The sequence below is a fragment of the Oryzias latipes genome, chromosome 10 (genome assembly GCF_002234675.1).
Source record: "Oryzias latipes chromosome 10, ASM223467v1".
NCBI lineage: Eukaryota > Metazoa > Chordata > Actinopteri > Beloniformes > Adrianichthyidae > Oryzias > Oryzias latipes.
Window position 1 is genome coordinate 11,443,578 of NC_019868.2, and position 14,419 is coordinate 11,457,996.

General features: G+C 39.7%; 2 protein-coding genes across 2 annotated transcripts; both read left to right on the forward strand.

Moving 5' to 3' along the window:
* The first annotated feature begins 5,018 nt into the window (after positions 1-5,018).
* Positions 5,019-8,235, forward strand: LOC101170103 (homeobox protein CDX-1). The gene is made up of 3 exons (XM_004073124.4): positions 5,019-5,764; positions 6,918-7,063; positions 7,521-8,235. The coding sequence occupies exons 1-3, from the start codon at positions 5,320-5,322 to the stop codon at positions 7,752-7,754; spliced, it is 825 nt and encodes a 274-aa protein (XP_004073172.1). The 5' UTR covers positions 5,019-5,319; the 3' UTR covers positions 7,755-8,235.
* Positions 8,236-8,856: 621 nt separating this feature from the next.
* On the forward strand, positions 8,857-14,352 carry LOC101170351 (cysteine-rich hydrophobic domain-containing protein 1). Its single transcript, XM_004073125.4, has 6 exons — positions 8,857-9,068; positions 10,548-10,602; positions 11,514-11,669; positions 12,009-12,065; positions 12,502-12,561; positions 13,076-14,352. The coding sequence occupies exons 1-6, from the start codon at positions 8,923-8,925 to the stop codon at positions 13,124-13,126; spliced, it is 525 nt and encodes a 174-aa protein (XP_004073173.2). The 5' UTR covers positions 8,857-8,922; the 3' UTR covers positions 13,127-14,352.
* The last annotated feature ends 67 nt before the right edge of the window (positions 14,353-14,419 follow it).

The window sequence follows — 14,419 nt, forward strand, 5'->3', positions numbered from 1 at the left end:
TTTAAGGAATTTCTATCAAAAAATACAAGTTATGGCCTGAAAAAAAACTATCATTTTAATGCTTTAGATTAAGCATGATAGCAAATAAAGAAGTCCTTTTTATTGTATAAATGTCCACACAATGCTTTTCCCAGACCCCTGCCCATGAAGGTGAATGGTGGGCATGCAGCATCCACGCCTCTCACCTAAATTCAGAACAATGAGCCGGATGCTTTTGCATCAGGAGCCAAAAACACCACCTTTAATCCACAGCTTCTGTTAGGGAAAAGAAAGCACAAACAACCAATAAAAATGAAAATGTTCTCTCCACAAATGTGAGGCATCTTCCAAGTCACACCAATCCTTTCATGAACACAATATGGAGCCAGTGTTGCATTCAGATGCTCTCAAGCTTAGGAAAAGAGGAAAAAAAACTTTGAAACTATCATCTAAACACTGGCTGAACACTTTAATCTGGATTAAAATTCAGATCTTACTCAAAATGAGCAAATTCAAGCAGGAAAACATTTCAGCAGATTGGAAACCGCACAACAAAACCAACAGGAAACCATACTATTAAACCAAAATTTGCTGCAAAGATGAACACAGAATTTCATATTTGCAAACTGGAGAAACCATGAGGGTCTGTTGACTCTGCAGCCAGGGAAGTTGCCCCACAGCACCCGAGTGGCAGACAGGACTGTGCAAAATGGGGATTAACACCACAGACATGCATCTGAACAAGGAAACAAGCCCATCATGTTCACATTAATTATGGCACTGTGGCTGCAGCATTTTCCCAGGCCCTGCTGCTACGGGAACACTCTGTACACCCTTTGCCTCCCGCCAGGCGGGGAAACAATGAGCTGAGCCGGTTTCATGGCACTTTGAGGGTGTGGGGGTCTGCTTCAAAAACAAGCACCACCACTAGCTGAGTGTTTACAGAACCAAAAGAAAGCAGAGGATAATTCCAAGTTCTATGTCTTTAAATGAGAGTGTGCAGAACTTTTGAGGGAGAAGTAGAGACAATAAATTGTGTTTGGGTAATTTTAATAAAGAAAAGGGTTTCGATAAAGGCTATTTCTGATTGTTTCTTTCAGTGTAGAATGCCACAAAAGTTTTTGTGTCCCTGAAAAATTCTAATAAAATGGTTTGGTGAAAGTCACCAAAAATCCTTTAAAACTCCAATAAAACTAAGGGTGTGAAGAACCAAAACACAATTTTTTTATCCATCCCATGCATATTTGGTGTTTATTTGAGAGAAAATGGGAACACAATTTGCTTGTAAAGCTAGTTTTAACCATCTTTTTAGGATTTAAAAAATAGGGGGATCATCAAATTCAAATTAATTTTCCAATTCAAAAAATCCTCAAGTGGAAATAAAACTGTAGTTAGATCAAATGTTATTGATCAATTTCACAAACTTATTGTGAAATTAGAACTTTTTTGTCATGAAAGAAATGAATTTAAAAAATGTCAATCATGTTAGAGTTCATGTGGCAAATAGTTAACAATATAAGTAGATGCATCTTTATATCACAGTTGCACCTGATTTGGTGAACTAAGTTCCTTAGTTTGAATTTAAAAAACTGTAGTAGAATGTTTGCAAGAACAGGTACAGCTCTGAGCAGCAAAGCACATTTATGTGCGTCTGAATATCTTCTAAACAAGAATATTGTTTGCAACACATAAACCAATGATTTTTTGTTGCAACTTGAACAAATCAACCCAGAAACTTGAACATGACGTGTCAGAGAAGTTGTAATCTGCAGATGTTTTGTGTTACAGATGACAAACGGAGCTGTGGAGGCCCCGTGTGAACCATGGGAGCAGGCTGTCTAAAAATAGAGGCAGATGGTCCAGTTTTATCTGCCTTACTGTAAGAATCACTGTGGGTTTGTTGAGAAATACTTTGGCTGTTACACCATCAACACCGCTGAACGCAGCGGGGCTTTCCGTCGTTTCAGGCTTTGATTTCATAAAAGAAAGCTGATCTGCATAAGCAACAGTGCACAATGTCATCAGACACATCATTAAAGACTTTTTAAAACAAATTTTGTTTTGGTACCAACAAGCTTTCACTGTGAATGACAACAGAAAAATCATAGGTGACCTTACAGCACCATCTAGAGGACACACAGAGCTATTACATGAAGAAAAGCAGGAAAAAAATCTAAAGTAATAGAATCACACAAAGATTTAGCTCATATTCAGCTTTACAGCACTTAGGGGTGGTAATAAAAGCTAAATTTGACATTAAAGAATGTTGTATTAACCCGTTGATGCCTATTGATGAAAATAAAGTATCAAACCACTTCGGCTCCAAACTTACCTTGATTCCTACTTAAAACAAAAATATAAGTGATTGTTTTCCATAGCTGGAAATAAATTCAGGCATCAAGTAGTAAAATAAAATATTACAATTTTAATTCTTATAAAATAAAAAATAAGTAAAAATGTATGATTAATAGCTGCACTGCAGCTAAGAAAATAACTTGTCTCATTTTAGAATGACTGAACCCCATCCTGTGAAGTCTGATGAATAGACCTGTGCTCCATCTTCTCTGCTGCTTTCTTCAAACTCCATCAGGGATCATTTCTTGGATTCACTTGACCTGAATCTCATCTCACATTCTTCTACTTCCTCTGAATCCAAGCTTTGCTGGGTTTGGACTTGAGTTTGGGATCAGTGTTAGAGGATCCAGTGATGCTCAGATCCATTCTTCATCCAGAACATCAGGTATTGCTTCTTGGGAATTTTTTAAAACTTGACCCGTTATCCAACATGATGGTGCCACACATTTACTGTAAACCTGCAGTTCTTCATAGTATGTGCTTCATTGTGTCTCTTTGTGACGTACTGTAAATCCACAGGCTTGAAGAATCAGAGTTTTGATTCATGGCTCTACAGAACAGAATCCCACCACTCCTGAGGCTTATGTGCCTGGTTTGGAGTATGTTGGAAGTGATTGTTCTCATGGTTTTAGCAACATATTCAGACATCAGCTCTTCAAGTATTTTCACCACGCATCCTGGTGAGCCCAATCCCAAACTCAGCATCAGCACACAGCCTGACCTGCTGCAGCTCTTTTGCAGTCAGTTTTGATCCCTTCATTAAACAAGGGCACATTCAAACAGACAGAGTTCCAGTGTTCAATAAACTTCAACTAAAACACTTGTCTATCATCCAAAACTCAAAAACATTTGTCATGTGTTTGTCACTTTCCTTGTTTGTGCTGTAATTGTATCTGTTCTCGTGAATCTAGATTTGGTGCAGTGCTTTACAGAAAACAAAATGTTGCAGGAAGTTTTCAGAAAAGTTCCATCTTTATAAGCTCTTCTCTTAAAGTACGATTTAAATTTTAGTTATTCTCTTTTATTTATTCTTTAAATTTACTTGTTGAACTGATTATTGCAAACAGTTTACGTTTTGACCCTTAAACAATTAATCTTAATTAGAATTATAATTTTCTTTTGATTTTTTTATGATTTTAAAAGTATTTCCAGTTACATAAACGTGATCACGAAAACAACCTTTTTTGTTTGTTTGCTTGTCCAACAAGGGAATTGGATTTTAATGCATTGTTAAAATGAACGTTTGTTTGTCATTGCTATTTTTCCTTTTTGAAAAAATATTAATGTTGACAGTGTTTATTCCAGGTGTTATTTAACTTAACTGAACAAAAATGGCTGAGCAAATTGACCTGTGAACGCTTCAGAGATGAAACATTTAGGCTTTTTACAATGAATCCATTCTTTTTCCCTGTAAAAGCTCCACAGAGACTGAAGCATGCGGGTTTTTGTTAGTGGAGGCTGCCCTCTTCTGTTCTGAGAGATCATAAGAGAAGAAATCAAACAGACGTTGGCTATTTGAACCCTGCAGTTGAAATTCTATAAATGTCCACAAGAGGGAGTTGTAGCTGAGAAAGAGACCAAGTAAAAAAAGACCATTAGGCCACAGTCTTTCTTTTGATTTGGTGAGAAAAAAACAGTGACCTTTGTTCAAATAAATATGCATTCATGTGTTTCAGATTAAGTAGATGAATGAAGAAAATGTTACATACAATGGGGGGAGTAAAAGAAATCTCATATTTATTGTTTCTTCTCAACAAGGTCAAACAAGAATTATAAAACCTAAAACCTTGAAGTTTGAGTTTAATTAAAATTTCTCAGTGGGGTTTAAAGGGGTGAGGTTTTATGGTGCCTGTGAGATGTGAGGAGTTTCCTTTCTAATTCTAAATCGATTTCTGTCTAAAAGTCAGCTTTTTTCTTTTATTTCTTGAGAGATTATTTTCAAATATAGAGGCACTGAAGTGCAAAAAGCAGCAGACTTTAAAGTGTGACACAGATTCGTTCGTTTCAAATTGTGTTTGATGAGTTCCTATGTGGGTCTGAAAAATGTTTTTTAACTGTTATTTTTTGTTGTTGTTTAAAATGCTAAATAAATAGATTTCAAATCATATTTAACAGGAGGAAGAGCTGAGCAGAGCAGTAAATTTAGCCTGAGATTGCAGCTGACCGCCGTGTCACAGGCCGCAGTTTGTCTCAGAGGGGGTCGCTGGAGTTTCCTTGTAACCGGAATTAGCTGTGAAGTGCGATCTTGAGGTGTGAACAGAATATGAAAGCTTCACCTTCATTCAAGAGAGAAAAAAGTCTCTCATACTTTGCACCTCGTTTGCACTTGAATATGTTAACAAATAAATCTGGATTAACCCGTGGCGCGTGGTCACAAAGTACCACCGAATTCCCACGGTCCACTTTTTCTTTTCTTTTAATTTACTTAATATAACAATTAATATTTTCAGCGTTTAATTGAAGCCCACGTCTCCTCTTAAACCAAACATTAAACACAAATGTCTCAACAATTTAAACGTTTATATCGAGTTTTATAGGAAGAACTGTGCGTAATTGCGCACAGGCCTCCTGCCTTGTGTGCTCTGTCGAGTGTCTTCTCTTTATTGCCACTGTGTCCTGCTGATAGGCCGGGGTGATAATTTATTCCTGGGGTGGAGAGCTCATGCCCAGGATAGGCTCACTGTCAGGTGTGACGTGAGGGACAGCTGGGCCGGGAGCACCGGTCACTCTCATTTGGATGCAAATCCACGAGAGTGGAGGAGCTGGCTCACGTCAGGAAGGCCTTAGTGCACCGTTGGCTTCGTGTCAAACGAGGCACATCATGAGAGACTGCAGACAGGCCTGGATCTACGTGGTATTTTACTGAAGGAACCCGTTTGGACTATAAACGGCACAGGGTTGTTTTTTTCTCACAGTTGTAGGGTCACAATGTTGCCTTGAAACAGGCTTCATCTGCCCTTTACTGTTATTTTTCAAAAACTTTTCATGCAAAACATGTATGTGGGTTACCTACTGGATAAAGAAAGCGGCATGTATCACCAAGGGCCAGTGAGAAGATCCAGCATCAGTCTGCCTCCACAGAACTTTGTTTCGACACAGCAATACCCCGATTTTACAGGATACCATCATGTCCCGAACATGGATACACACACACAATCTGCGAGCAGTTGGGGACCTTCCTATGGCGGCCCAAGGGAGGACTGGGGCACTTATGGACTGGGACCCCCTAATGCTATTCCTCCACCCATGAGCAACTCATCTTCTGCACAGGGCCCTTACTGCACGTCTGAGTACAGTCACATGCATCCTCCCGGGGCCACAGTCCTGCAGCCGCCGCCGGACAACGTTTCTGTCTCACAGCTTTCTCCCGAAAGAGAACGGCGCAGCTCGTACCAGTGGATGAGCAAAACTGCGCAGGCGTCTTCCACGGGTGAGAACATCATCGTAAAAGTGCACACTGCCTCATGAAGGACAGGCAATGCTCCTGCGACTGTGAGCTGCTTTATGTCAATTTTACGCAGGAGCTGGCAGCTAAGCTTTACGCAAAATACAGCTATTTTTGGATTTTTTTTAAACCTCAATAAGAATAATTTAATTATGAGGAAAGCAGGCAAACGGTCACTGCTAAAATACAAGGGGAAAACACAAATTATATTTGAAATGTTTCAACTTTAATTCAATGTAGACAAACTCTCTGGGACCAAATTTAACTAAAGTTTTCCAAACTGGAGCCCGTCCACCGTGTCTATAGATGGGAACCTGAAAAATTATGAAAGAAAGGATAATAAATAATAGAGAGTATTTGTGTGATAACACGGCGCCGTGCAGTTTTGATGTTAATGTCATTATTCCAGGAGTTGTGAGGTCAATTCTCTGTGACATTGTTTGGTGTCTTGAGTGTTGTCCGTCATATCCAGGCCGAGGCCTTTGCATTCAACACCTCTTTGCTTTGATATGCGCCAGCCTCCCTTCCTCTCAGAGTTATATTGCCGGAAAGAGTTACGTTTTCACAGCTAACATCACAAACCTGGAGTAATAAGAGTTTCTTTCTGAGTCTAGAGATTATTCAGTCATTTTATATTAAAGGTCAGAATGTTCACTGATTAGGTTTTTGTAAGTTTTTGTCGGTTTTTCCTCAAACTTTCCTGAACTTTGTACAAACTTTTACGGCAAATCTGATAAACGGATTCAAGTCATTCACAGATTTTCCTTTTAACTCTCGTGCGCCCTGCGCGACTTTAACGCAGACAAATCAACGTGAAACGTTGTGTTTCAAAGAAACGGGAAGGCTCGTGGCTGTTTGAAATTCACTCACTGAAGTTGTCATGCAAGCGAGATCAAACAGCTTCATTTGCGTATCTGTAGAGACGTCTACCTACGAGATGTGGATTTTAGATGTTGCAAATAAAGATGCAGCCCACAGATAAAGCCGGTCCTGGCATGCAGTCGGCTCTGCGGAAAGCTTCCAGTTGGGCCGCCTGCATGGCCTCTGAGGACTCACCCCTGTAAAAGAAAAAAGTAAAAAGACAATCTGAGGGATTTTGCATCCTCATGGTGCAGTTGTTTGTGTCTTTCCCGCACAGGTAAAACAAGAACGAAGGAGAAATACAGGGTAGTGTACACAGACCACCAGAGACTGGAGCTGGAGAAAGAGTTTCACTTCAACAGATACATCACCATCAGGAGAAAATCTGAACTGGCTGTCAACCTGGGTCTGTCTGAAAGACAGGTGGGACCATTTCTTCCTATTTTAGAATCAATTTCATGATCTTTCATTGTAAAACGGCTAAAATATAAGGACTATAAAAATACACCAAAATAAATCTTTAAGCTCTTATCACTTCAAAAAGTGTACCTGTTTACATTTTCTCTCAAATTTTGTGGATTTTGGTGTGGTTAATTTCATTCTAATGTAACTTGCAAAGAAGTATATTAAAATTTGAAGAACACAGTGTAGACACAGGAGGTGTATCCTATGGCTATAGATAAATCATTTAAAATTTGTATTACTTTTATTGTTGTTATTTTTTTATTTTTAAAACTTTTTTTTGCTAAAGAAAATTGCCCAGTATACTCCATTTAAAATCTTTTTTTAGAGTTTTATTCCTCATGGTGATCATTTAGGGCAACATTTAATTATTTTCGTCTTAATTCCTTCATTCATTTAATTATTGCGCCTCTTTCAGGTGAAAATATGGTTTCAGAACCGGAGAGCAAAGGAGAGGAAGTTGATCAAGAAGAAGTTGGGTCAGTCTGACGGGAGCAGCGGCTCCGTGCACAGTGATCCGGGTTCAGTGAGTCCCCTGCCGGTCCCGGGGTCCCTGAGTCCCACAGACATGCACGGATCTATGTACCCCCCTCAGGGAATGAGCACCTTGCCATCTATCAGGAATATACAGCAGGTGACTGTGACCCAGTAGGACAGCTGGAGCATCTTCTCTGGTATAACTGAGCACTCCAACGCGCGGACTGGACACTTGGCGGGGCATCAAGAGGATAAGACTCACTGCGCTGCAGAAGGACACACATTTCATTTGTAGCAATGAAATGCTGGAGGCTCTTCAATATAGGCTTTTATAGAATAGTTTTTTATAATGTCGGGTTTGCAAAGATGAAAAGAATGCGCGTGTTTTCGAACTTAAAAGCTTTAAACTGTTTTGTGAATTTATAAGATATAAATATCATCTTTTGTTTGTAAAATTGAATGTGTTTGTGAATATGATGTCCTGGAAAAATAACTCAGGCATTTCAGGGGAGTTTTAAACGAGACATCTCAGAACTAAAGGCGTCGAATTCAATCTTTTTAGATGTTTTAGAATCAATACGTGCGCAAAAAGCAACTGTCATTGAAACGGGTTTGTAAATAAAAGGCTTTTTGCAGAAAATTTGTCATGTTTTAAATGTTGAGTGTGGATATTTTGCTTTATTTTCACGTTATATGCAGTTTCTTCTTCTTTTTTTTTTTTTTTTGCATTTTTAAAGGCATCCGTGCTTAACAAAAGTGAACGTTTTCACGATTCAGATAATTCAACATGCATCCTTGTAAACAAAATAAATAAATAGGAAAAACTTCAAAAACTAAAGAAAAAAACACGATGATGAATGAGGTGCTTTTGTCGGGTTTTTAGACCTTATTAAAAATTTATAGACTTTAAAGGTATTTTACAAGGGTACCGCTGAATTTATAGCCTAGAATAGTTACGTAACTTGGTGCAAGTTTAGCGTGTTTTTACTCCCTTTTCCTTTATTTATTAGAAATGATCACATTGTTTATAGTTGAAAAAGACGCCACTCTACAATTACGCAAAGAAAAAAAGCTTTCAATAAATCCACTTTTCTAGAGTTTCGAAGGCCAAATTAAGTCTTTTTGGCCAAAGATTAAAAAAATAAATAAACTAGCATGTTAGCCTCTCACTCTATTTCTATCAATTGAACTTAATTGTTGTCCCAGAATACATTTGCTGCGTGCGTCTGTTAGTAACTGCCTCGTAAAAAAGTCATCATGAAAATTCTCACAGGACTTGAACGCAGCACGGTGGTGGTCTCGCTTTCTAAAGCGCGTCAGTGCGCAGCCTCGATGAAGACGTCATGAGCGTCTTACTACCAAACATGGCGGACTTTGATACCATTTATGAGTTAGAAGACGAAGAGGAGGACCATGTAGTGAGCGAAGAGAACCTGCCCCGATACTGCCTGGAGCCGGTGGTTATGCGAGGGGCTGGGCACATCACAGTGTAAGCAGAACCCGCTTTAGTGGATTCGGTTCGGCCCGGTGTCGCTTTGTTATCCTTCACCTGGCTAGCCGATGCTATCCTGCCCGCTAACGTAATTCACAACAAAAACAGTGGGTCCGCTCCACACTCAAGTGGATGTTTTTTTTAAGCGAGCATAATAACATCATCTAGGCGTTTTGGTCGCCATGGCAACCGTAAGCTCGAAGGTTGACAGTCGTAAGTCGTTACAGTAATGTGAAGAACTGTTAGCTGCAGCCAGGTTTTAAATGAAAACAAAAAAGGGTTTTTTTCCCCTATATTATCAATTATGTTGTTGTCAATCCTATTTTCTTTATCGTGATTGGGCTCACAATCATTATTTCCATAATGCTCCACTGTTTATCTTTTTAGGTGCCTCTATTCTATGGGAGTTGCTCTCATTTATCTCTACAACAGCGTCGTCATTTATTTAATCTCTGTCCCTAATGGAAACTTAAACTTAGCAAGTTTAAGTAAACTCTGCATTGCATCAACCATTTAGGTAGCTGAATATAATAATAAAAAAGTAGTATGTTAGATGAAAAGGACTTGGTTTGAATTTATTTGTTGTTAATATTAGTTTTAGTTAATATTTCACTATTTATTAGAAGGAGTGTTTAGAAGCAACGTTTTAAAGCTCAATATAAAATATATGAAAGTTTTGTTCATAATAATAGTTGGATCTGTTCAGTTGCACCGTTTGGATTATATCAAATGATTCCAGATGCTGCTTGGATGCAGACACTTTTCATTTTTGCTTCACCATTGAAATGAATCGTGGGGAAAGGGAATTACTGCATCTGTACTGCAAACCAGTATGTTTATGTTGAAAGTGTCAAACAGATGTTCTAAATTTAAGACGGATTTTTTATTTATTGTTTTATTACATTACATCAGGCTTTGTATAATCCAACTGAAAGATTGTTCTTTATTGTTACTTGATTATTAGATCATTAAAACATTTTTGTTTTTTCTATTGTAATACACAAATCAAAGCAAAACAAAACCCCAAAAATCAAGGTTTGAACCAAATCAGGTGCAACAGAATCATGTCATCCATAGCAAAAAGAGACTTTAAACAGTGACGTTATTATAATGTCAGATTCTACATTCAAGTTAATTTATGTGATTTTTTTAGCAAGTGTTTTGTTCTCAGTTGTTCCTTTTGACCAATTTCCTAAAAATAGTTTTGTTACTAGAGTTTTAATAAAGATTTACAGATTTTCCTTTTGAGGTGTTAAGATGCTACAAGTTTTGTCTTTTTTATCTTCCCAGAAACACAAGTTAAAAAATGATAACTTTAGATCTAATACATTCTATAATGTTAGAGTATGTTAGACAGAATCTTTCCTCTGTTCTGATATAAAACAAATCCAAAAAGGGATCTAAAAAGACTGTTTAGATGTTTGCTTGCTCCTGTTCCATGATGGGGGTTTATGCCTTCTTTTTCCCTCTTGTCAGGTTTGGACTCGGCAACAGATTTGACACCGAGTTTCCCACTGTTCTCACGGGAAAGGTACAGTTACTTTCAAGTTTTCTTGCACTTCAGTCTTGCGAGCTTCTTTCTGTTCAAATCCAAGTGGGAAAGAATTAAGCCGTTAAAGCTGCAGCGATGCTTTTGTTCCGTCGGCCTTTAACGGCCCCAACTTCCCCAGAACGTCCCATTCAAACGTCCCAGAGTGGTTTTGATCTGCTGGGGATGCATTGGAGGCAGCGCGGCACACTGCAGAGAAAAGAGCCTGAATGTACAGCTCTGTCAATGAGTAAGCTTGTCTATGGGGGCTCGGCTGACGGGGACCCCAGTGTGTTGGAAGCTCCAGCTCCAGGTGATAAAATCCTGCAATGAGGACTCTGCCGTATAGACAAGAATGGGAAGCTTCCTGGGTCGGACGCAGAAAGACAAAAAGGCTGCAGGGGTAAGAGCAAGCCGAGGGAAGTGTGGGGCAATAAAAAGTACCTTCAGTATTGTAACTCAGGGTGACATGTGATGGATGAGGTCACAATTATGATGATTGAAGGGTGCAGATCAGGCCCTGCTGAGCTTTATTCTGAAGTCTTTGGCTGTTTGCAAAGAGACCTTTGCATCCTGTCATAAAAGATTACGACCCCGGTTTTATGGCGTACAGACTCGGTGAGGAATGAGCATCCATTCAAGTTGTTTGGCCGACACTGCCACAGGCACTGGGCTTATCTCTCCTTTGAGTCCCTCCTTGCCTTGAACAGAGTACAGCCAGGTTAGCAAGTAAGGGGTGTAGAATGTAGAGATCTCATCTCTGGAGAACATCTACCTTTTGTCTTTTTTTAAAGCTCCTTTTATCTTTATGTCAGGGTTTTTTCTTAAACACGAGTGCTCTTCAATTAAAACAAAACAAAACACCGAAACGTTTCGTCACGTGTCCCGTTACCTTCTTCCCCCCCCCCCCTCAGGTGGCACCGGAGGAATTCAAAACCAGCATCAGCAGGCTGAACGCCTGTTTGAAAAAGAACCTACCTGTCAACGTGAAGTGGCTTCTTTGCGGCTGCCTGTGCTGTTGCTGCACGGTGGGCTGCAGTCTGTGGCCCGTTATCTGCCTCAACAAGAGAGTGAGTCCGCACGCAGCCTCATCTGACACTAGTGGGACAGTTAAACTCTCACTTACAGGCCATAATACGCAATTCATCTGCATTAGTCTGAGTGCGGAGGGTAATGACAGCTTACGCTCGCTTTGTGGCGCTGCGTTGATGCATTGCCCAACTCTAGAGCGTGCCGTTTAAAGCCACTCTGTATTGCTAACAACAAAGCGGAAATTACTAGCTGGTAAAGTGAGAGTCCAGTCCATAAATCCCCTAAACTGTTGTTTTTTTCCCTTTAACTGTTACCTGTTCAAGTGTTCTGCTGAGTCAAACTGCATCCAGTAACTCAAATGTCTTTTCTCCCAAAAGACGAGGCGGTCCATTCAGAAGCTTTTGGAGTGGGAGAATAACAGATTATACCACAAGGTAAGAGAGATGCTCCATGTTAGCTGCTGTGTGAAAGTCCTTCTGTATCTCTGCGGTGGCGGATCACGACCATTAATCTGTTCCGTAAACTCTAACCTGCCACATTAGCCCCTCTGAGCTGTTCGGGGCAGATCGAGTGCTTTGGGGTTTGACAGAACCGAGAGGTCAGCCGTAAATGTCCGTGCTCATTTGGTTTAGTCTCACAGCAACAAATTGCAGCCAGTAGCTGTGCGGAGACATAAAGGAAGGTCTTCAGGGTGTCTGGCCACATCTTGACCTCGGTGAGACCAGACAGTCCTTGAAGGGCAGATTCAGACATTCTCTTTTCTCTGCGTGTGCACGCGTGCGCACGTATATGTGTGCGTCTTTGTCTCGGTTTGCATAAGAGAGGGGTGCTAAAAGGATCTGTTTTGTTTTGTTTTCTTGCTCTCCTCAGCTGGGTCTGCACTGGAAACTCAGTAAAAGAAAATGTGAAAGCAGTAACATGATGGAATATGTAAGTGCCGCCAGAACACCCATTGTTTTGAGTTGATTTACCTCCAATCTGATGGAATTTAAAAATATCTTTTATCATGATAGGTAGCCAAAATCTCACCTCATTAAAAGCCCTTTTTTTAGAATTTAATTTCGGGAACTTTTACATTTATAGGATAGTCCGCTGTGTTTGGCAGGTCTCACCTGAAGCTTTGCTGTGGACCAGACTTTGGTCCACCTGAAACAAAGTTTTGGATGAAGGCCTCATTTGACTAGCAGGAGCTGTTTCCACTGAAGAACCGTTTAGTCTGCAGACTAAAGTAAACGCCACGCATCACGGACACAGTGAAAAAAACAAAAAAACAGCTGAAATGGCTTTTAGCGAAGACGCTAAAGAATAAACATCGAATGAAATAAAGAAATTGATAAAACAAATGACTTGAAACCTGCTAATGCTGAACATTTATGTTAGAGCGTTCATCTAATAAAGCAGAGAACTTTTCTTGCAAACATGTTCTCCTCTTTTCTCTCCACAGGTGATTCTTATAGAATTCTTGCCTAAATATCCTATATTGCGGCCGGACTGAGGAGGCTGTCGTCAGGCTGAAGGCGTGGCCCTCTCATCTCATCCGTAGTGCCTTGTACATACAGTTGGTTGGAATGAGGGTCTGCACTGGCGTCTCTTGTGATGACTCCCGTACATCTCAGTTCCTTGTACATTCAAATTTTTTTGCAACACAGTCACTTTGCTTTAGAGCAGATTTTGCACATGTTTTCCCCGTATCGGAACCCTAACACCCTTGTTGCATTTGGATGTGTTTTTGTTACCTTTAGTAATATAAAGAAAAGAAGTGAAACTCACCAGACGTTCACTAGAAGTGCATTTACCTCAAAGCACCACCAACCTGTAGCCCATCTGTCAAATTGGTAGTTTCTCGCAAAGAATGTGATACTTTGCGTAACTCTTTTTGCCTTATGTGTGGATAGGAGAAACTAAATCAGCGTCCATGGAAGCAGATGTCAACAGATGTGGATGATCCCAGCATCCAGATGTCATTTGCTGGTCTTTACAGTTAGGTGGGATGAAGGTGGAAAGAGCGCATGGTGGATCTTATCCCTCTGTGTTTTGTCTTAACCGTAGCTCTTTGAACATGGGAACTAGCTCAGACGATAACTTGACTTGTAAATACCATGCTAGAATTAGCTGTACAGTGGTTTACCGTTTGTTTACATAATGTTACTTTGTTCTTTTTTTTTGCCAATATATTTGCTGTACCATAGTTTTGATGAGTGAAAGGTGTCTGTATACCTTTCAGGACCTGTTTACCTTGTAAGCCATATAGTGACAATGTAACTGATGCCAGAGTAATGGACTCATTATTGCACTTGAGCCAAGAAAGAGTGAGAATTTCATAATACTGTGCATCCAAAATATGGTACATTCATTATGTTTTTTTATTGTTTTTGCCAATAAAGAAGACACTGTTAAACACATTTGGAAGATTTGGATTTGAAGCCTGATTAGTATTATTTTTTTATTGATGCGCTTTTTGTGATCACTTCGTGGTTTTGCCCTTTTCTCCGAGCTGCGGTTTGTCCTAATTTTGTTTGGAAGCTCATCCAATCCCGGATGTTTCTAGCAGATGGCTCCTTTGTTTCATCCTCTCCCGTGGTTTTACCCCAATAGACTGACTGCATCACATTGTACCCGTGTCCTTCTGAAACAGTAGTTTGAGACTTTAAATCCTCTAAATGTTTATCATGACAAACCTAACTCTGCTGGGGAAACAATAAATGGTTGCTTTTTATTTCATTTGTCTGTTTGCTTTATTGATCCACAAAGAGATTTTAGGTAAAGTGTTGCTGTGATGAACGGGGAT